At 38.4% G+C, this 24,074-nt stretch overlaps 1 protein-coding gene across 3 annotated transcripts in view; it reads left to right on the top strand.

Annotated features, from left to right (window-relative positions):
• The window catches only part of LOC139729116 (E3 ubiquitin-protein ligase RNF19A-like), an 89,419-nt gene that overhangs the window by 50,184 nt on the left and 15,161 nt on the right, over positions 1-24,074 (top strand). For all 3 annotated transcript variants that reach the window (XM_071640043.1, XM_071640044.1, XM_071640042.1), the window contains 3 exons: positions 5,063-5,253; positions 6,350-6,494; positions 19,823-19,985. In XM_071640043.1, coding sequence (XP_071496144.1) covers positions 5,063-5,253; positions 6,350-6,494; positions 19,823-19,985 — 499 coding nt within the window. The remainder of the gene's footprint in view (positions 1-5,062; positions 5,254-6,349; positions 6,495-19,822; positions 19,986-24,074) is intronic.

Below are 24,074 nucleotides of genomic sequence, written 5' to 3'. Positions count from 1 at the left end.
TTTATGTAAACTGAAAGTATTTACAAAAAGATATGTTGAGACTTCATATTGTAAGCAACTGTGTGAGCATCATGTGTCTGTTAGAAAGTACATTTTCTGTTTGACGATGATCAAGTTGGCATACCATGGGATTTTGATCCAAAGTTTACTTAAATTTAAAAAGGGAGTACGACGGGCACATGGTAATCCTTGTCGATGTCCCCATGACTCCCCCCCCCCCCCCCCTTCAGCACCCATTTCACACTGAAAGGTGAACTGTGCGATGCCTCCTTTGACCCAAACAGTCCCATTCAGTCAGTATGTAATATTTAAGTATTATGCAGTGCACATGTAGCTGCTAGTGATTGCGAGTTTTCAAAGACATGTGGTGCTTGAAGCTAAAATGTGAGGGTAGTCTGTTGGCAGACAGAATCAAGAAGACACTTAAGCTTTATAAAAGTTGCAGCAGATTGCAAAACATGAAGACCGTTTTATCTGTAAAAGGTTGCAGAGGACTGCAAGGCTGTGCAACTACATACAAGAGCACTCAAGCATTTGTTGTTTTCACACTCGCTGGATTAGATAACATGTATAGTGATGGAAATCTTGTTTTGTTTTTTTTTCCATTGTGGTCAAAATCGGTGTTTGTGTGTAGGCCTATTTGTGAAAAAAAAAGAAAATCCCAGGAATAATCTCCCATGGGGTTCCATTGACTTTTGACCTCCCAATTCCTATCCCCACCCCCCACCCCCAATAATCATAATATCAAGGATGACACAAGGCTTTTAAAATTAAATTTTGCATATGTTACAAAAGTGCGTTTATATCACATGCAAGGATCTGAGAAGTAAAAGATAGAAACATGTGCGCTGTATGGTCTAATTGTCTGTCCAAGTTAAAAAAAAAACACAAAATCTTGAGATCATGCTTTACTTTTAGGTCGTGATATACTATCCAGTTTGAAGTGATACAGAATGTGTCAGGTCTAAACTGCAGTCCTTGTTATTCCTTCTAATGTTGGTCACCAGTGTCACATCGATACGAAAATAGAACTTATTAGGCCCTACATGGTGGCAAGGAGGCTGTTCAGAGAAATGTTTGTAGAGCATCATTACTGAGAAAGGTCAGATGTCGCATTGCAAAACATCTGGTGCACAGTACTAGCATTGATAGAAGCCTTTTACGCGTAAGTTTAATACAAATACGAGGGTACCAGGATTCTGTATTGTCCTTGATATGTGGCACATCTCTTTAATGTTGATATCATTTTTTTCCAGCCTGTAAGTGTAACAATGGGGCTCGATTACATTTATTCCCAATGAAAAGGAAATGTCTGGGGAAAGTGTGGTAGGAACTATTCTGCACAAGATAGAGTATTGGAACCACAGTGGGTCGTTTTCTTCCTCACATGCAGTAAACTGATCTGTTTTTACATGAAGTCATGTACTTCTATTAACTTCATAACTGCTGAGCCCAGTTTTTACTGTAGATCATGTGAATTAGTGTATCAAATCAAATACTTTGTATTCTGCCTCTCATCAGTTTGAGGCAAGAAATTGCAAATTATCTGTGTGAAGAAAAGGAATTAAAGAATTCTAGATTTTTCTTATGAGGGATAAGCCTCTGCCTATCTGGATTTGGCAAGCACTGTGTCGTATATTAGTATATAGGCCTACAATATATATTTTGTCAGTCCATGAAGCACACAATAAAATTCACATTACCATTGTGCAAACACTGGAATGGTTCTTTATGACTCACACTTTTGTAATTTGTAAGAGGAATGCATTGATAAACTGCAGCATATTCTTCCAAAAACGTACAAAGTTTGTGGACATGTATCAACATTTAGAAGTGTAGAAATTGGCCTTTAGTTGGCTACTGTGAGTGGTATCTTTGTACCAACTTCAAGAAATGTAAGTAATTGGCATTTATAATTCATCATCAACCACATTGTACACCTGTGTTGTCTAATAATGTTATTGCAGTTAGCAGTTGAATGAAGCATGAATTATCCAAGTGACCTGTAGGAGCCTTTCTAACCAGGTCCCTGTTTTGAGAACCAGGTGGCCTGTGTAATTAAAATCTATAGGGATTTTGGATGTAACGGGTTTTAATAGCAAACCCTGGAATTGCCACACAGTAATAATATTCTGAAGGAAGAATGCATGTCATTCTTACGGTGAGTCTCCAGAACATACAAAAACGAAAATGAAGAGAGGTGTGTACATTTTGTACATGTACATGTACAGTTGTATGTAACATGGCATGATACACATTGTACTACCTTTGCACTTTTGCTACAACTGTTTGTATCAACCATTCATGATGACTTGTGGTGAATGAGTGATGTCAAATGTTGGAAAAGTTATTAGAGCCCTCTGAACAGCAAGCAGTGCTATGATTTAGAGGGTTTGCTAGCCCAGCATGGTACAGGGGAAACTCGGTATAACGAACACTGCTATAACGAGATATCGGTTATAACGAGGAAATTTTCTCGGTCCCAAATTTCCTTCCACACAAGTCTATGTAAAATGCTACTCTTATAGCGAGATCGGCTATAACGAAATAACTGCTATAACGAGATAAATTTTGTGACTTCCAAACAAAGAAAAACATACTAAATCAAACCTGCTATAGCGAGGTAAAGCAAAATGCCTTCGGTAAAGCTTTACTTCGCCTGTGCTATCATCTTCCGAGATAGTAAAGCTTGATGCACCAAAAACTGTCTTGTATACACATAATCATTTTCTTCAGTGCACTCCAGCTAGCACTGCATGTTGTACGTGTGAAGTGTGTGTGTGCACGCACATTGATACATGCAGGAAATGTGGTGGGACGGCCATATATCATGACGTTTAGCAGGTGTGAGGCAATCTGATGCTGTGATTGGCCTTCTACTTAGGGAATTCCCCGTCTTCACACATTCGCAGTCATAATGTACATACAGAATGTGTCACATACACACACAGCATTGTGCAGACCATATTCAAGCTTTCCACACAACACACACCCATACGATAACCACATACCAATCCACAGACGATCTTGATACAATCGCAAGCTATATAAATTTACAAATTCAAACATCTACAATTAATAAGAAACACATTCTTGATATTGGATTTCCTTGGCGAAAAACATCTTCTTACCCATAAAGGTGAGTAATTCCCTCACACACAATATCAAGTTATCAGTGTTGATTGAAATATGATGGGTAGTCCCACATGTGCAAATTAATGTCTTTATTTTATGCCTTCTTTTATGCCTACTGATATAACGAGATATCGGCTATAACGAGGAAAATGACTCGGTCCCGACCATCTCGTTATATCGAGTTTCCACTGTATACCATATCTCTGACCATGAGTGGTGGTAAAAAATAGGAGGGAAGTAGGCCTATTTATTTGCCAAAGGCTGGGTGTAATTGACAAATGCCATTTTATTTCCCACTTTGTTTTTGGGTTTGTTTTGGGTTTTGTTTTTTTGCAACTGTATCCAAGGTTATTGTAGTGAGTTATTAAAGGTTTGTGAGATATAATTGTAGTACAGCAGATTGTAGTTCTCCTGTTAAGGAATATCCTTCCAGGGCTCAACATTATGATTTTTTTTTTTTTTTTCTGGTGGCCCATTTGGGCCATTGGCCTAAGAAAGATATGAGTGGCCCAAAATAAAAGCAAAAAAAAAAAAAAGAAAAGAAAAGAAAAGAAAAAGAAAAAGCTGTCCATTCTGAAGCTTGGTTGCCTGATTGAACTACCAAAAGATAAATTTAGTAGCCTGACACCAATTTCTAGTGGCCTTAGGCTACTGGGCCACTGCTAATGCTGAGCCCTGATCCTTCAGGGTCCCATTGCATAAAACTTTTTTAGCAACCTTAAAAAATTCAGGTTGGGATTTGCCCAACCTGAATTTTTCAAGGTTGCTAACCTAAGAACGTAAAATCTGTTGCATAAAAACTCTGGTTGGGAGCTTCCAACCTGAATTTTGTGATTTCAACCGGAAAAAAATCCGGTTGGAGTTTTATGCAACGGGCCCCGAGTCTATATCAAATGATTGAGAATTAATGTTTAAATTAGTACATTATAAATGCTGTTTTATATCATTTGTCTTGCTTTGATATCAAATGATGTGGAGACTCTGTACAGCCTCTTTTTGATGATTAGATAATAGTGGAATCACAGCCATTATTTGTAATTTATGAATAAGTGAAAAGGTTGTTTGATATCATTTATCTTGCTTTGTTAATGTGGAGACTGTACATAATAATTAGGTAATTGTAGCATCAAATTCATTACCATGAATGACAAGTCTGGTAATGAGACTGTTTGTGGATACTTTCTTCTGTTGAGTTGTTTTTGTTTTGCTCTATGACATAGCAATGAGGTTTATTGTTTGCAGTGTGGACTGTTCATCAAACATAGCTCTCTGAATCCATTACCATGGAAACTAATTCATTTTCAATGAACTTGATGAGATACAATAAAGGTTTGATTATGCATTGTCACAGCATTTCAAATGCTTTCTCCAGCTCGTACTGCAGATTTATTTATTTTTTTCATAAACAATATTACCCCCCCCCCCTTCCCCAAAAAGTGTGCATTTTGAAATATCAATGTGCCATGTAAATAAAGTATTGCAACTGGAATAGAGCAAGCCACGGAAATTGTTTTACCGAGAATTGATCTTATATAAGTTATAATTAGTTCTTCGTTTAATTTGCATCAAACTGTTTGTCCATACTTGCTTGTGCCTTGAACATAATGAATGTACTCATTCATTATGCACTATGTACACTGCGTACATTGCAGTTTGTGTATACTCAAATTTTGTATTTTCTATGGACTAGTATGCATCAGAAGATATAACATTGACTGTCTCCTCTTCTTTTCAGTACACTGCATATTGTGCAGTTCATGTATTTTCTATGATTTTGCATTACTTATGAACCAGTCTGCAGCAAAAGATATCAGTATTTTCTTTTAGTTGTTTTTTCTGTGAAATTTGATTATTTGTAATCCTCTTTTGTTTTTGTTTTTCCTCTCCATTTCTGTTCACCATTCATCGCCCTGTCCACCTCCTGCAGATTTGCTGTCTTGGCGACGGGCTGTGCCAACTGTCCACAACTCTTTTGCCAGCGGGCTGGCTGTGGCACAAGCTTCTGCTACCACTGCAAGCAGTTCTGGCACCCCAACCAGACGTGTGATGCGGCCCGCCAGCAGCGCTCCGGCATCATCCGCAAGACCTCCCTCTCCTACAGCCAGGGGTCATCCTCTCGTGAGTGATGATGATGGTGATAAGGATGATGATGATGATGATGAGGAGGAGGTTGATGATGAGGTTTATAATGTCTATGATGATGATTGGGTTGATGGTGATGATGAAGAGGTTGATGATAATGGTGTTTATGTTGATGATTATGGTGATAATGATGATGTCAATGATGATGAGGTTGATGAAGATGATGTTGATGATAATGCAAATTATGATAATGAGTTTGATGATGATGATGATGATGATGATGATGATGTTGATGATGTTGTTGATGATGATGATGATGATGATGAGGTGATGATGATGTTGGTGATGATGAGATGGGTGATTATGATGATGATGATGATGATGGTGATGATGATGATGATGATGTTGATAATGATGATGATGATACTTATGTTGCTTATAATAAATGATGACCATGTTTGTAGTAATGATGATGATGAGGTTAATGGTGATGATGAAGCTGATGATGATGATGACGATGATGGTAAAGGAGGTTATGGCCTTCTGGAAGAGAACCCTGTGTTATGTTACAGAGTGTTGCAGACAATAATAGCAGCAGATGCATATTATCAAAAAGGCATACATGTGTCAAATATTTCAGATCAGATAGTAATTAGTATGGAGAGAATGGAAGTGGTAGGATAGAGTGATAAAGCAATAGGAGCTGACAACATCCTTAACTTTTCCCTGCACGTCCTTTTTCAACATCTGCCATTCACCTCTGAAGGTCCAAATGACATTTGTGAGTGGTTCATATTCCCTGACTAGTCAGCAGATAGGCCATTATCTTTAATATGCCAACTGTTACTCAACTCTGGATTAAAGTATAAACCTTTAGACAGCAACCTCTTGTGAGTGTAAATGTTTATATAGACTTTTTAAACTCCCTGCACTTCTAAACAGGCGACAGTTTTTAAGAGATAAAAAGGGACTAAATTTTTAATGGTGTTGAGCGTAGATGATTGAATGTGATGATTGAACTCACTTTTGTTTTAAATTTTTATATGCTTTTCACAGAATCAAATTCAGTGGTACCCCTGTTTAATTTTAGCATTTTGTGTGTTTGTTTTACTCGCCGCGGACCGCCCCGCAGAAGATCAAATCAAACAGTGCCCCCGCTGTACAGCCCTGATCATCAAATTAGACGACGGCTCGTGCAATCACATGACCTGCGCTGTGTGCGGGGCAGAATTCTGCTGGCTCTGTATGAAGGAAATATCAGACCTCCATTATCTCAGGTAAGAGAAAAAAATAAACAAACAAACGAAACCCTGGTCTATTCAGCCCTCCCCAAAAATTGAATTTTAGGAGACTCTTTGTAGGTTGAAAACAAAATCAACAAAAACAAAACATATGTACAAAAGTGTAATAGACAGCAAAAATGGTAAAAAGACTCGGTCTTGTGTACGAACAATAATTCCAGTCGTAATTGTAATCATAACTTTAATTTGGCACTGCAATTAATATGTTTCTTGACCAGTATAAAAACAGCCAAAGGTCCTCGCACCACACAAAACTTCTTGTTTCGTTCGCACCATGTAAGAACTTGGTTCTGTGCCAGTAAACTTTTTTGCCTCTATAGAGCTCTCCAGGAAGGGTGAAGGTCATGGCTTGGCAGACACCCCTGTTGTATGTTATGAGACAATTGTCACCTTGTTTGTCAGTGTTTATACCCATGTTGGGGCGCGGAGATAGAAATGGGAAGAGATAGATGAATATATGTTGAAGAGAGGGAGATAGATACAGAGGAGATAGAAAGAAATATATGTTGAAGAGAGGGAGATAGATACAGTGGAGATAGAAAGAAATATATGCAGATAGAGAGATTGAGAAAGAGAGAGATGGAGAAAGAGGAAGAGAACAGATAGATGGAGGAGGGAAAGACAGACAGACAGACAGACAGACAGAGATTCGGAACTGAAAACATAACCTCCGTCATCCCGTTGGTTTCAGCTACCGGCAGAGGTAATTGTCATCCGCGAACAACTGCTGTGGATAGTATTATGTTCCATGTAATCATGCAGAGAAACATTTCAGCATGTTGAGTGAAATGACAAAACTTTACTCAGGATGTGTAGAACAGCACTTTGACTGATCTATTCAATTATCTCCACCCCCCCCCCCCCCCCCCAAGAAAAGAAAAAAAAACAAAACAAAACAGGAAAGGCTTTTGTGTTTGTGTCTACACGACTGTGTTTTGTATATTACCTGACTACTTTGTGAATGTTTTCTGTATCCCGTGCAAAACTGCTTATTCTGTGTTTGTTTTTTATCTGTTTTGGTATGTCGAGGGGAATTTTGGTTTTCGTCACCATTACAAGTCTTTCTGCCACAGCTACAATTATTTAGTACACAGAGTGACTGAAGAAGAAAATTAGCTTTGTATCTACAAATGCCAACAAGAGTTTATCTAGAACAATCTAGTAGTATGTATTCCTGGATATAACTTGTTATGTTGTAATCCTTCATTTAACAGTATCAGAAGGGATCTTAAAAGTGTTGTATATGATGGATTACTGTGGAATTATGAGCTTTGCTGTTGTATTTCAGGCACAAATTGTACAAGAATTTATCCCCTATAGCCTATCTGTTCAATCAGGAAAGCTAGCATTAATGGCCTGAAAATGGAGAAAAATCCCACATTTGAGATGATCTTCTCATTACATATGGGATTAGGGAAAAACCCCATTTTCCATGGATCTTGGTAGGATTATAGAGAGCAAGTTCCTTCATTTTGTGCTCTGACTTTATCTCTACACAGTCTTGAGCCACTCAGTGAAGATGGGCTCTGAGATATATACGGAGGCGCTGATGGGGATACTTCGGCATTAGGGATTAGAACTAGTGCTCTCCGCTGCCTTAGCATGGCCTTATCTGAACCCATCTGTACTCGCAAATATGGGACAATGGCTTTTAGGGGATCTCTGATCCTGCAAGTTGGCTAGTTGCATCCTCCCACTCTCGAGAGTTTCTGCGCACGCAAATACCATATATCTCAAAATGTTGGTCACTCTGTAGGTCAAGGAACCTAGTTTATAGCAGCATTGCTCTTGCCTGGGGTCTTTGTGACCAACACCCCTCCCCCTCCCCCCCCCCCCCATCTCCTACTCATCTGTTTCTAGCTTGAACTCTTAGTTTGTTTGTTTTCTCCAATATGAGATGTTGCATCACAAAAAACCTGTGTAAACTTTGTGTTGATTTGTCAATTTCCCAGTCGACCTGAATATAATGCATTGTTTCCAACTGCAATGTTGGATTTCTGTCGTCAACGCGGGCAATAATATGGTTGGATTACTTTGTTGTAATCACGAATCGACTCTGTGCTCCGAGTATGCCAAGTATCGGGATGATTTGATAATCCCTAAATGGCACGGTTGCCAAGGAATTTTTAAATCTCTTCTTTTGTGCCAGCACACAACAGAGAGTGAGTCACTTTTGTGTTACAAAAGAAAAAAATTCAAGTGGTTCTTTACACCCACTCCAGACCCCATCCTGCACTGGAGGGACAAGAACATTGTTGAACCTTCAAGATGGCAGCCATAGACCTCTCTCTTCCCCACCCCCTCCCCCAAAAAGAAAAGAATCATCAAATCATATTCAGTTCTCCCCATCCAGTGAAAGATGGTGCATGGACTTTATAGGAGAGAGCCTCGCAACTGGGGTCAATAACTTTGAAGTGCTTGAAAAATAAAAGTTCACCTCCAGCAGTAATAGTCTCTTGTCATGCATTAGCAGGACACAGAAACACAGTGTTACGTCAACATTTATACAAAATTAAACTTCAGCCATAATCGATCTTTCAGAACCTCCTCACCCCCCCCCCCCTTCCGAAAATTATTGTCCTCGGGCAGTTGGTTCCTATTTCCTGTAAATCCACATGTGCCCGCCCATCCCCTGTGTATGGGAAGAGGGGAAAACAGAGAGAAAGAGAGGGAGGGAAAATATATGGAGTGTATTCATCCTGGAAAAGGAAATTGGTCGGGCTGGAAGGAAATGAAACACGCACTTGACCCAAATCGGAGCTCGCAAGTCGCCTGGAGATGAGAATTGTATATGATGTGCCCCCGGAGCAGAGTGACTCTCATTGAAGTAAAAACATCATGCATACAATGTGCTGACACACATGATGAGCCACTGTGGCTTGGTGAATAGGATCGTGGATACTCATTGGCAAAGTCCATGGTTCAAGTCCCCCTGATAGTAGCGGTTGTGCCTGTAGGCAAGGCACTTGTAGCGTTGTTGCCTGCATGTAGTCTTTTGGAGTGGACTTTAAGCTGTTGATGCTGTGGTAGCGTGGTCATAAGCATTTACTGTAAAACGAGGAATTTTCGCGTGCACTTTAATTTCGCAAATTTCACGAGCGCCAAGATTCGCGAAATTAAAATGCACGCGAAAGTCCTTGTTTACACTATATGCATTGAACGCCAGTGGCACTTCGCGAAAATTTCATGCCACGAAAAAGGCTGTCGGTTCCAATTCGCAAAAAATTCATGCCGCGAATATATCATGTTTTACAGTATGCACTTTTAATATTGGTTACTTAGAAATTTGATGTACAAACTGGCACACACAAATACGTGTTATCTATACGTGTTTACAATGTTTATATTGTAGGTATATAACCTGTCACCTGCCATCAAAGCTGATAAAACAGCGAAATCAGGTAATCTCACTAGAAAGTATTCAAGACTTTATTATGGTCAAAGGTCGATAGTGTGATACCTTTATGATAAATTCAATATTTCAAAGGCAAGAAATGTTTGAATTTGGCATTTTGAATCAACCCATCACGATTAAAAGCCCAATCTTACACATTTTTGGCTGCTGGCTAAACTGTAAAGCTGATTTCTTTCACTTCACATTAATATTAGTGATGGCCCTTTTCCTTATTGATTGTATAGTAGGCTTTGAAACAAACATTCAGTTGTTCTTTGGTTATAGTACTTACTTACTACTTTACATTAACATTCCTTTTGTTATCCCCTCTTCAGTGCATCTGATGAATTTGATTTAATCACATGTGTTTTTACCATTGTTCACATTGACCGTCTTTGGCAGTTTATTTTTTTATATATTTTTTTCTCACCAGGACTATTACCGCTGGTATTATTTACAAAGTACTTTCAGGGGAAGTTATTGTGTATTAACAGGAAGGTTATGGATAGCATGCAATTCTCTGAAGAGAATTGCTCAGAAATGTGCAGATAGCATGGAAGTGTAGCCCGTCCACCATTTGACGTAGTACTATGAGGTGTTTGATGTGCCATGTACAAGTTGTCAGTTATCAAATGAAGGAGGCTCCCTGTACAGTGCTCTGACACTGGTTCTTGTCTCAACTTGATGCATTGGTCCAATCCATCCATCAAAAAGGTTGCCGGTACCGAGTATCGTCGCAAAAATGAAATTCATAGCCTCTCCTTTTCCATGCCTCCACTTCTTTCCAAGGCTGATGATGGGATTATGCGACTCCCTGATTTACAGGAGAGCTCTGGTAATGACGCAGTTGGGTGTCATGAAGCATGCGGCTTTGTTGCCTAATGGTTCTTGGGGTGGTTTTTACGCCCCGCAAACATCCCACGCATCGTGCTATTTAAATGGGGGCTTGTCCATTTGCGGAAGCCTGCCGCTGCTCTATGTATGTACTCTGGAGAATTAGTGTAACCTATAGGCATATTATACGCTGCGAGTACGTATTCAGCCAGCCATCCTCGTAGAGGAAAATCTAATGCTCTGTAGCTTGCAATAGTGACTTGATTCGTGGTGCATTAATGGCTTGCACTGTGCACTATAGCTCTCGTTCCATACACCATTAAAATAGCCCTTGTCTAAAATTCAGAATGCACATCAACCTACTGTTCATCCTACTTATAATATATTGAACAGACATAAAAACAACAAACCAAATCAGACAATGAGACCACACAGTTATGTAGCTAATAACTGAAAAAAAAAATGGATTTAAAGGGACTGTACAGTAGTGGTTGAGGTAGGGATTCATGTTTTGAACATACCTAAGTGAGATAATGAAAAGCCTCTTATGAAATATGCAAGAGCATGTAATTTTAAGAAGGATTCAATGTTTATTTGATGAAAATTGGTTTTCAAATGGCTGACATATCCAAAAAAGTGCTAATAATAAAAGGAGACATGCCCCAACTTTATTAGTATCTTTTTGTTTCACTTTGTTATTGGATATCTCAGCCATTTCAAAACAGATTTTCATCGAATAAACTTTTGATACCCCTTAGAACTGCATGCTCTTTGACATCTCATAGGGTGATTTCTGAATATCTCACAACAAATCTTCACCTCGACCAGAACTGTACACACCCTTTAAAGCCATACTCTTCAGTCTGCTAGTATTTTTTTCAAGGGATGGGATAGTTTTGGTTGAGATAGGGGATTCAGAATTAAACATTTTTCCTTCTGTTTGCATTTTTTGCAAGATAATTAGAAACCACTAATGAAATATTAAAGAGCGTCTAATTTGAAGAGGAATTCAAAGTTGATTTGAAATGGCTGAGATATCAAAACTTGTACTAATAAAAGATGGGTCCCACCTTTTATCAGGACCTCTTAGTTTTTGGATATCCAAGCCATTTCAAAACCAATCTTCATCAGATTAACTTCAAATTTCTCTTTGAATTGTATGCTCTGTGAGATTTTCGAAAAGTTTTCTCATCATCTCAAGAGAAAGTTGGAAACCTGAAGCCCCATCTGAACCAAAACTGTACCATCCGTTTTAAGATGCATGTCCACCGTGTTTGAGGAATGATATTCAACTTGCCATGCGGAGTGCATCTACATGTACATTGTACCCCTCTTCCCACAGACTCACGGGTAAAATCAGTCTCGCTCTCTGACAATGTACTTATGGGGAATCTCGCTACCGGTACTGATGGAAGTGGTGCCCGTGTGACGCAGCACAAACATGCCTCAATCGCTCCAACTGATTACGGAGTAGAATTTCACGGTTGAAGTGGATTTACGATCCAAACTTTGGATTTCTCCCTGCTGCCGCTGTTTAAAGTGGACAAAAGCCGGTCGCCAGTGTTTGTCCACCTTTGCAGAGATCAAATAATACAAACAGTGAGAGAACGAAGGAATGGAGGGGGGGGGGGAGAAGAAGACAAGACGGGATGTTTGCCAACATTGCGCCACATTGGTCACAGTTCAACAATTTCGGATTATCGAGAAGATTCCAAGCTATACATGTGAAAGGCGATTGAATGACTGAATGCTAACTAATGGCCACAAAATCGTAGCAGTCTTAGGCATGCCGGTCTCACAAATGAAGCTCTTGTGATGTTCACAGTTCTTTTTATCCTGTAATCACCATCAACTACTCTCATTCATTTTGCAATAATCATCATTTAAGCAGAACCTAAAAATGTAGACATTATTTACCGAGTGCCTTTGTGGCCCCTCAGCCATCCATTTCTTTTTCCTCCCGCCTCTCTCTCCCACCCCTCCCACCATTTGGCAACAATTATGTCACAGATAAAAAACTTAACCCCTTGCCTGTATGAAGGCTTCATAAAGTCAAGTGGTGAAAATACTGTAAAACCAGAGATATTTGCAACATGATATCACGACCACATGATCTACGTAATGATTGTTTTACTTAACTGTTTTATGAGCAAGTGCTGTCATAATGCTTTAATAACAGTAGTGCATGTGATGCCTTGTATAATGCTTTGTTATGTCATATTGTCATAATTTTGAATTGCAAGTCTGCTAATTCACAAATAGATGTTCACTGGAGTGCTGCTTTTGTTGATTCTATGCAGTATAGCTATGTCTTCAGGAATGAAAATTTGATTATTTGAGAAACTGAGAGAAAATATCAAAGAAATGGATACTTTAGAAGAGACATTCTTTTTTTTTTTATCAGCCTCATTTGCTTTGAAAATTCATTATTGGAAGGAATATTGATAACAAAATCAGTAGACCTGTGTATTAGGATGACTACAAATTCATAATTCCTTGGGATATGAATTTAGATGAAGAGAGAAAAGTTATGTCTATGTCAGTTTGACCATCTAGGGCCAAGTACAAGCCGACGAGCATCAAATGCATTTATTCAAATTAATGCTAATTGCTTTGGAGTGGGCAGAAGTTAGCAGGGTTGCCTAAAGGCTCTTGGTCGTCAACACACAGCAGAGTCTATAGACATGTTGTCACGGCAAATGTCGCCAGATTTGATTAGGGCACGCAAGCCATTATGGCTGTTTACCTTGAAGGTGCAGTGCTTGCCCGATTTTGCTTGATGTGTGTACCCCACCAGTAAAATGATGAGAATGAATGCTGCATTTGTAATGTGCTATTGATTTTTCGCTAGTGACCTATTCAACTTGCCCAACATAACCTCATGAAGTACTCATATTTGAGCAAGAGGGATTTAGTTTGCCCATCAAGACATGTCGGTCGTATAGATTCAAATAAACTTCAAAATATTGTTTGAGATACATGTATGCTTTTTTGTTTGTGTATTTCATTTCCAACAAATATAATCATAACATATATGAATACACATAATTAGTAGCACAACAATGTACTGAAACAAACTGAACTGAGATGCATGCAATCTTGTAAATTTCATAACAAATACCGAAAGAAAGTTGTTGGAAATGGATGGGACTGCTAAAAAGCAGGGCTTGTAGTTTGCAGTCCCTTCATAAAAAAGAAGAAGATGTAATTACAAAACTTACAACTAGGCTTTGTTCATAAACTAGTCTATGTTCACAAATCATGTGTCAGAAAATTTCAAAAATTGCCCCAAAACATGTATTCCGAATGTTTACATTCAAGCAAGTGTTGGAGAGGATTGTGGTTTAGCGCACAGTATATTATCATTCTGCCTGGATTATTGGACATACATGTTGTATGTCAACTTCCTGTATCGGCCGAATCTTTCCTCGAGAGAGCATCTTAAATGGAAGGCTTGTCCGGATGTTGTCGGACTCTTTCGACCTTATGTACCACCAAGAATGATTACCGCACGAAATATCAAACAACTTAATGAGAATATGTTCCTTACAGACCTAGAAGAATGTTTGAAAAATATTGTCTGGTCGCAAGATATTCGTGGAATATGGGATATGTGGAAAGATATGTTTGTTCAGTCATGTGACAGACATGCTCCACTAGTCACAAAGAGAGTTAGAGGGAATAAGACACCTTGGGTTTCACCTGAGTTCATATCTCTGTCAAGTGAAAGGGATCGGTTACGAGAGAAGGCCGAAAAGTCAAAGACCAAACTAGACTGGCAGTTGTACAGAAATTGTCGTAATTATGTTAATAACCTCCGCTTCAGACTTAAGAGAGATTTCTGTAAAACTCAAATAGTTTTAAATAAAAATAATCCAAGGCAATTGTGGAAAATTCTGAAAGAAATAGCGCCCACCAGTGTGAGGTTCACCCCATTGAGTCTGTCACTTGGTGATGAAGTAGAATGTGATCCCCTCAAAATTGCAACTATGTTCAACAAGTATTTTGTATCAATTGGGAGTGAACTTGTTTCAAAGTTCCATTTGCAAAATCAGTCACCTGTTTTATTGTCAGATAGAGGACATGCTATGAACACATTTACTTTGACTGACATTGATAAAGAATTTGTTGAAAAGGAACTAAAATCCATTGAAGCAACCAAATCCTCTGGTCTAGATGGTTTTAGTAGTCATTTGCTCAGGTTGGCAGCACCTGTCATAGCACAATCAGTTACAGAGATGTATAATTGTTCCATTCGAACAGGTGTTATCCCCCCTTGTTGGAAACGGGCAAAAGTAACCCCAATTCACAAAGGAGGAGACAAGACTAACATTGACAATTATCGTCCAATTTCAGTACTACCTGTTATTGTCAAGATACTTGAAAAAAGCGTACACAACCAACTCCATGATTACTTTGTTGACAATGGTCTACTTACCCCCCATCAGTCGGGTTTCAGAAAGGGCCATTCCACTCATACTGTTTTGACTTTTGTTACTGACCTCTTATTGAGGAATATGGATAGAGGAAGTTTTACTGGTCTTGTCTTCCTTGATATAAGGAAGGCATTTGACACAGTAGATCATGCGATATTACTTAGGAAGTTACAAATGTACGGTATTGAGGGAACAGCTCTTAAGTGGTTTACTTCCTACTTAAATGAGCGAACTCAGTATACTGTTGTTCAAAAAAAGAAATCTGCCATTCATGAAACAAAGGTTGGAGTACTGCAGGGGTCCATTTTAGGACCTCTGTTGTTTACTATTTTCATGAATGACCTGCCAAGAGTAGTTGATGAATGTGATATAATGATGTATGCAGATGATACTGTTATGATGTTCAGTGATCCAAATCCTGAAAGAATAGAAATGGTTTTGAACCGAGAACTCAAGAAAGTGAAGTCTTGGTTAGATGAGAATCACCTCACACTCAATGTAGATAAAACACAGGTACTTGTTGTTGGCACACAACAGAAGTTTGTTCAGTCCAATCTGAATATGGTCGTTAAGGTGAATGATGTAATTATCAAACAGGTCCAAAGTGTGAAGTATTTAGGGGTCTGGATGGACCAGCATCTTAGCTGGCAAGAGCAAATCAAATATACCTCAAAAAAGATAGCAGCCAGATTAGCATTACTCAGACGAGTTAGAAAATATCTAACTCTTGACAGCGCTAGATTGCTTGGTAATGCACTGGTCTTACCTTACTTTGACTATTGTTGTAATGCCTGGACGAATTGCAATCAGCGCAACAGGTCGATACTGATCAAACAACATAAACAAATGGCAAGGATAATACTGAAAGCAAATCCTTTAACACCTTCCTCTCAAATGTTCAAAACTTTGCACTGGATTCCCATGGAGGAACGTTGGCGGTTCCATCGGGCTAAGCTCTTATATGATGTAATTAATGGTTCTGCTCCATCCTATTTGATTGATCGCTTCACGCTATGCAGTAGTACACATCGGTACAGGACAAGAAGGGCGGGCACCCATGGTCTTGTTTTGCCTAGAGTCACCTCTGAGAGTGGGAAAAGGGCTTTTTCTTTCTCTGGAGCTATGCTTTGGAATGCACTTCCTGCAATTATACGCAGTTCTCCTTCAAAAGCTACCTTTTGCTGTAATTATTTGAAACATTTCGCCTCATAACCTGGGTTATTTGATATCTGATATTTATGTTGATCTTGTTAGATCCATTTTCTGTAATCTCTGTTGTATATTTCTGTAGTGTTATTTGTCTGTTTCGTTTGACTTTTATGAATGAGTTTGTGACACAGGGCCTCTAGGGAGAACAGTGCGTTGACTACTGATAGGGCCACCCTGTATAAATATGACTAAATAAATAAATAAATAAATAAATGTCACAGTAATTATTCTTAGGTTGCCTGGGATGAAATTTTGCAAAAATTCTCTGGACAACATCTTACTTGTCGATGTAGGGCAATTTGTCAATCAGTTGCAACATCTGGACAACATTCACGGCATGGAGAGTCTTGACAGGCAGGATTAGATCGTCTGGACATTGTACGAACATTAAGGTCCACTAAAGACAAACTATAAGACTTTACCATATCCTCTACATCATTAAAAAAAAGAATAGAAAGGAAAAGAACGCAGTCGACACGATACAACATTAGGTATACATATTATTCGTGGGCATGGAATTGAATGGAGATGAAACATGGGAAGTTTGGGAATAGATTACTGTTTCAACCTTCCTCCAGTGCACACACAGACAAACCCCCAAACACACACACACACACACACACACACACACACACACACACACACAGACAAACCCCCTAACACACATACACACACACACACACACACATATATCACACACAAGCTGATCCCAAACAAGCAAATAAATGGTCTTATTATCTCATGTTTGAACTGGTTTGGATGCAAAACGAAGAAGGTTATTTTGGGACAAATCCAAGAAATCAGAGGTAACTGGCTAGGTTTCGAGCAGTATCAGAATAGCTTCACACTCGACTCTGTGTTCATTATGATTGTTTTCTTTCACTTCGTATATTTTTTTTTTCATGGTGTAGGTACAAAAGGCAAAGTCTCAATGGACTCTAGTCCGTAGACAAAAGAACAATTTCATTGCTAGAATGATGTTTTTAATATTTCTTAGGAACCATTTATCAACTATCATATTACAGGTACAATAGTGTATACTTTTTTGTTGATAACATTTGGCACAATTTGCAAAATAAAATTTTTAATGTCTTCATTGCTTTTGAAATGGTGTGACTTGAAATCAAGTGATTTCAAAGCTGATTAGATTGTTTTAATTGAAGGCTATGTGGGGGATACCTGTGGAGATAAAAGTAAACCAATTTATCAAAATAATCTTGAAGCATGCTACTACACTGTACCTGCTTGTGTTGTTCATTGGTTTCATACTTAATTGTATCAGTACTTTCACTATATGTCATTTTGGCCAAAAAAGAAGTGCACCATCATCCTGAACTGGATATTTCTGGCCAAAATGAGATTTGTTTCAAAATCTAAAAGGCATAGTTTTCTAGAGCTGTAAAGATATTCCCACTCTTATATATTATGTCACATGCAAATGCATCGAACCAAGCACTCAGGAGGCAGTTTTGTGTTTTGTGCTAGATGCGGTGCCTTCAATGTAGTATTGAGTAGCACAACTCCTGTTCAAGCTTGAAGTAGATCATTACACTTATGCAGCAGTGTGCAATGTCCAAGAGTGTGACTTACACCAACAAGAGTACTTGGTATCCAATATCACTGTCATTGAGTAGAGCTGGTAACTTTTTCATCAAGTTTTAGAAGTGAAACCCAAACCAGAAATGATGAGGTTATTGGAAGCTTGAGTGTATTGTTTTATGAAATCATCATGGGAAATATCAAATGCATAGCTTCCTTTTTTTTTTCATAATCACATGATGTCAGAGCTTGTATCTTTTAACTGTTGAGTTCTACTCAGGTTTTCTAGTTCACATGATCAAGAATATATTCTATCATGTATGTTATCGGCCATCATCTTTTACAGAAATGCTTTCTCATCTGCGTACAAATGTAGTTATGTCTTCTTCGCAGGGAACGTAGTAGATAAAAATCTGTCAGAAAAGTGTCAAACTGGGACACGCAAAACACAAAATACGCATGAGAGGTTTAGTGTGCCAGATAATGTTCAACCGCAACAACAAATCATTGATTTGCCGATCAAGTATGTGAAGTGTTTACGGCATTCCTCATGGCTTAACCCATTGACCACAGACACCCTCTGGCTCATGTGGATAGTTGATGAAGATTTTGAAGGCAGCTTGTCGGTAAAGACACACATGGGCAGCAAGACTGAAATGAAATAACACAGCATCAGTTTGACATTGCACAAAAATTGTACCACTGCATGCCTTGAAATTGCTTTTGTTTGATCATGGTGTGTGGTTGTTGTTGTTTTTTTCTCTCTTCTGTGTTTTCTGTTCTTATGGGGGTTGGCATAGTCATAGAGAAAAATGGGGAAAAAGAAATTTCATCGCAATGGCCTAGGTGTGGATTGAAATCTCTGCACTGTGGCATGAATTGCAATACCTTGGCTTAGTTCCAAGAAAAGAGATTATCTTAGAAGAAGGAGATGTGCTGGGCCAAAAGGTGTGTGAAACCTCTCCGAAGAATAAAGGCAAACACAAACCACAAACAAATTCCAAGATCCTGGACAGAAGTACCAAGGCAAATATGAAAGCTGGGTGAAAGAATGAGACTGAAGAAAGGGGGGGGGGAGGATAAACATACAGTATAAGTTTGGAGATGGGGAACTGCGTATGGGCAGAGGGGAATTGACTAGAAAAAAAAAAAAACACTTGTGTTGGTACAAAAGACGAATGACAGAAAATGGTAGATTGAAGAATACTCGAGGGAGATGCAAAATATGTACTTTTAAAAATCTGTTCATTTTCGCATTGTTTTTGATTGAAGGTGCTATTATCATGCAAAAAAAAAATCAGTATTCTTTGCCTCAGGTATTCTGTATGAGTTTGATGTTTAAGCATGCAGGAAAAAAAAAACCCACTCCCTTTAGCCATGACAACTTGGTTATTCTTGCTGTTATGAATAAATGTCCTAATTATGAATGATTCCGGTGGACATGAGAAATGTGGCATTTAGAAATGATTATTGCTCACTTTTTGGTAGTTATTTGTTTGATTATGAATCGCGGGAAGAAGTGAAACATTGGAGTTCTTTGTACAAGAGCATGAGAGGTCATAGTCCACTGTCTTTGCATAGGGGAAAACAGTGTATCTACCACTATGCCAAGTGTGCAATTATGAATTTGCATTCATTGGTTCAGTTTTACAACTGTGTGCAAAAGAAATGCATTACATTGTATATGATCATGTAAAGTGAGAGAGCGTTCATCCTAGCCCCTTGAGTCCATGCATATATGAAAGTATATGATTCTCTACCACTTCACTATCCAATGCCACACTGATTGCTGACAAAGACAAAATTTGCGGGTAAAAAATGTGAAGGATCAAAAAAAAGTAAAGAATTTAAAGAAAATAAAGATAATGGCTGTTCTTTTTTTCTGCCCACAGTCCCTCTGGATGTACTTTCTGGGGAAAGAAGCCGTGGAGTCGCAAGAAGAAGATACTCTGGCAGCTGGGCACGCTGGTAGGCGCACCCGTGGGCATCGCCTTGATAGCTGGAATAGCCGTCCCTGCCATCATCATCGGTATTCCTGTCTACGTGGGCAGAAAGGTGAGGAAGAGAACGCGGAGGTGGAGATTGTCAGTGTCTTTCAACCAAGGAGTGAGATGACAGATTGGAAACCTTGTGTATCTCACCCCTCCACTCCCTACCCCCCCCCCCCCCCCCCCCCCCCGCCATCTGACCAGTCATATCTGGTTTCCATGGCAACCACAAGTGTCACTATCATCATCATCTCTCATCTCCACTCCAGCATCCTTTTGTATGGACATTTGTCTCCTCCGCCCCGTTTTGCTTGTATCCCACAACTAATCATCGTCTCCATCTTACTCTCCATACTCCTGCCCTCTCTCTCCCTTATATTAATACCTCTTCTTTCACTTCATCTATTTTTCTTTTTGGTCTTTTTCTTTCTCCTTTCCCCCAACGTTCCGTATCGTGTCCCCTTCCTGTCCCCCCCCCCCCCCCCAATCTTCTCCTTTGCTCAATCCACGTCATTTCATCTTTTTCCTTCATCATCTTCCTCATCTCTCACCCACAGTGAAGTTGGGACAAATATCTTTGGATATCTTTCCTTCATTTCCTCTATTCATCTCATCCCACTTTAATTCTGACTTCTCTGCTGTGCAAAGTGAAATCTCTACTAGATTCCTTTGTAAGCTTTCTTTTTGTAATCAGCATTTTTATGATTGCTTTCACTTCCGCCTATCCTGTCAGTTTTGCTTCCTTCTCCTCACTCTAAGCGTTCTCAAAATTGAGCCACTGCTAGTTTCATTTGTATCCTCGTGCTTAACCCGTTCCATACGGGAACCTGGAGGTATTTGTATTAATTAAGTCTATGGGGATTTCAGAATTCAGTATGGAACTGGTTAATTTACATTACTTCCTATATCCTCTTGATTTCCTCATAATCTTAAATGTTTTGTTTTTTACTCATTTCGCCGGGCTGTTGCAGCACCTTAGCCACATTTTTTTCCCTTTCCTGCTGCAGATAAAGTGCTAATATTTTTTTTCTCTTTTGTTTTGCCTCGAAAAGTAACTGTTGGACGCAGTCTTGTGATTGGTCAGTTATAGAACACGGCTTCACGGTGCTTGCAGATCATGTTATATCATGAAGTGATCATCCTTCAGTCATAGTGTGTCAAATCTTTGTCCCAAAATAAGCTCTGATCTGTTTCTGGCTATGTATAAAACCATTTTTATTTTCCCCCTCGTGTGATTCGAGGTCATTTCTTAGGTAAGCTGATATACATGTTTGTTTCTTTTTAGATTTCTCTGAGGAAGGTGGTAATCAAGTATTCATTACCTCTGTCGTGGAGGTTATGCTTCTCCTGGGGTCGATGTGTTTGTCTGTTTGCAAAATATCTTTAAAAATTCATGCACCGATTTGGATGAATTTTCCAGGAAAAGTGGGTAATGACGCAAAGAATGGATGATTAAATTTCGATGGTGATCCAAATCACTGTCTGGATCCAGGAATTTTTTTTTTCTTCAATATTTTGAAGCTGGATTTTCTATCATTGGGACATAGGGCCATTTTCATCAGCATGTGTGTGCAGCAGAGGTCTGTGCTCTCCAAGTGCTTGTCTTGTTAAGGACATTATTAATCATTTGCAGATGAAACAAAAACCTAGCTTTAGTACTTAAAAATAGTTGTAAAATGTGAGTTAGGGATAGAAACAACCAATATAAAAATTTTAATCAGTATAATCAATATCTTAAATATACAAAATGTGAACAATAGTTATAATAAAATTGTGTGTACAATAAATTGAGTGCAGTTTATGGTTTATTGACAACAAAAAGTGATATCTCTTTGTATTTAGGCCTGACTGCGAAATTTTTATTTGGTAGGATTTTTGGTGATACAACTGACCTACACAATTATGCATTAAATGTGATAACTCAGAGCATTTTCTAAATCACTGCTCCCTATGGTAAACGATTCCTTTAATCTCATATTCAGAGCTGTAGATTACCATCAACTCTCTTGAATGTGATTTTCCGATTGCTGATGTGCCATAACTTCTAACAACGATAGGCATCAAGGAATCTTGAAGATTTATAATAATAGTAGTTGATATTTTTAGAGTGCCTTTTCCACTGGATACAAAGTGCTATGAGATTTATTTCACACAAGCTGTATATTAAAGGGTGTGTACAGTTCTGGTTGAGGCGAGGATTTAGCTTTTAACATTTTGCAATATATTCAGAAACCACTCAATGAGATGTCAAAGAACATGCCATTCTAAGGGGTATCAGAAGTTTATTTGATGAAAGTTGGTTTTGAAATGACAGAAATATCCAAAAACAAGGTGAAATAAAGAGATTTTGATAAAAAGCGTGGCCTGTCGCCTTTTATTAGTAGGGCCTATCACTTCTTTTGATATCTCAGCCATTTGAAAACCAATTTTCATCAAATAAATGTTGAATCCTTCCTAAACTATACTCTTTCATATTTCATATGAGGTTTCTCACAATCTCACTTAGGAATGTTCAAAACATGAATCCCCACCTTAACCAGTACTGTACAATCCCTTTAAAGACAGCCAATCCCTTTTACATGCAAGTTTTTGAAAAATTGGTGAGAACACTTAGGTATTGAAGAAAATATTATTTGGAAACCTCCTGTAAATTTTGAACTCGAGAGGGTCTTTATTTGTTTAGTAAATTGACCGTTAAGATTTGAATATTTTTTTCGTACTACGAAAAAATTACAAATCTAAACTACTAGTCTAGTTTTACAGACCTGTGTGATGCACTTAGTTGCACGTGTAGTTCATGTAAGTGGTGTGTTGTTATTTGCTATCGACAACAAAGTAAGAGAAGCTAGTGAATTCTTCATTTCTAGCTGACAGCTTTAATATGCATATCTTTTGTTCGAAGTATAAGTATAATTATTACTTAACCACAGGAGGATTAATGTATGCAGCTGTGCCTAGTACACAGAATACGTTACGGTGAGCATTTGGTGCATTATTTGAATTTTAACGGCTAGCAACCTTCTTATATCACATAAATGTTATAGATTTACAATTTTCTTGTCATTCTGGTAGAATATCATGTTCTGTGCTATTTGGGAAGGAATGCAAAAGGGAAGGGCCATCTTTCAGTGAATGTATGTCAAAGGACACTAAAGAGAACCATCTTTTTCACAATGAAATGACTGCGACATGGGCATACTTGTGCAGTATAGATGCAGAATCAAGAGAAATCAGGCCTCAGATTTCAGAATGAGACAAAGGAAGCTATTTCCGAAGGTGATTTCAAGAATTGAAGCGAGCTAAAGAGGATTGTAAATAAGGACAAAGGTCATCCATTTGGTTCTAGGAGGAAGTAACCCAGAGAAATCACCATTGCGGTCATCATTGGCAAACATGAATTCCACTGTACACCCCTGTATTGGAGAAAGCTTTATAGGCATTGGTAGTATTCATTATGGAGGTGAAAATTCTGTTTAAAAAAAATGAGACAAATTTTGCCATCTTAGTAGAAGATGTACTTTTTCAAAAGAATCCTTTTCATTTGTTGAATTTTAAGAATCAGTTGTAGATTCAGCAATGTAGAGACTTTCGGAAATTTTACAACTGAAACAAACACTTGTGTAAATGACAGCAAAGGACTTGAGCAAAATAGATTTTGTATTGTATTCAACTTTAGGAAGTTCTTGCAATGAATAATTGAAACTGTGATTAAAAGATGTAGTGCCAAACCACAAAAACATGGTTTCTACAGAACTTGCTAGGCTAATGCAGGATGTGGAATGGGATTTTTTTTTAAATCTCTTTTTCCTTCTTTTGTTTTTAAAGTTTTGCTTTAATTTCTGTCATTTTTTTTTCTGTTCCATTATTTGCACAACCAAACCATTGATCTGCAGGAGGTCATTATGCTGCTGAATAAACAAACAAACTGCATCCACAACAACAGCAGAGTATCCTTTCAAAACCCCCTAAAGCTAAAGCAAATACAGTTACGCTTCCTAATATGGAAAAAGGAAAAAAAGAGTGCGACAAATCTAAGAGGAAAACAAATAACTGTATCGATAACCGCCAGTCCAAATTTAGTGTCAGATTTACGTCATCAGTGTTGATGTTTTATTGGGTGATGGTCTTTCCTAGTGAATGGTCACTTTGCAAGGGC

Source organism: Diadema antillarum, unplaced genomic scaffold, assembly GCF_040938485.1.
Source record: "Diadema antillarum isolate AM-2024a unplaced genomic scaffold, OU_Dant_1.0 seq00000217_RagTag, whole genome shotgun sequence".
Taxonomy (NCBI): domain Eukaryota; kingdom Metazoa; phylum Echinodermata; class Echinoidea; order Diadematoida; family Diadematidae; genus Diadema; species Diadema antillarum.
Note: the sequence above shows the minus strand (reverse complement) of the source record. Positions and strands in the feature narration are given on the sequence as shown.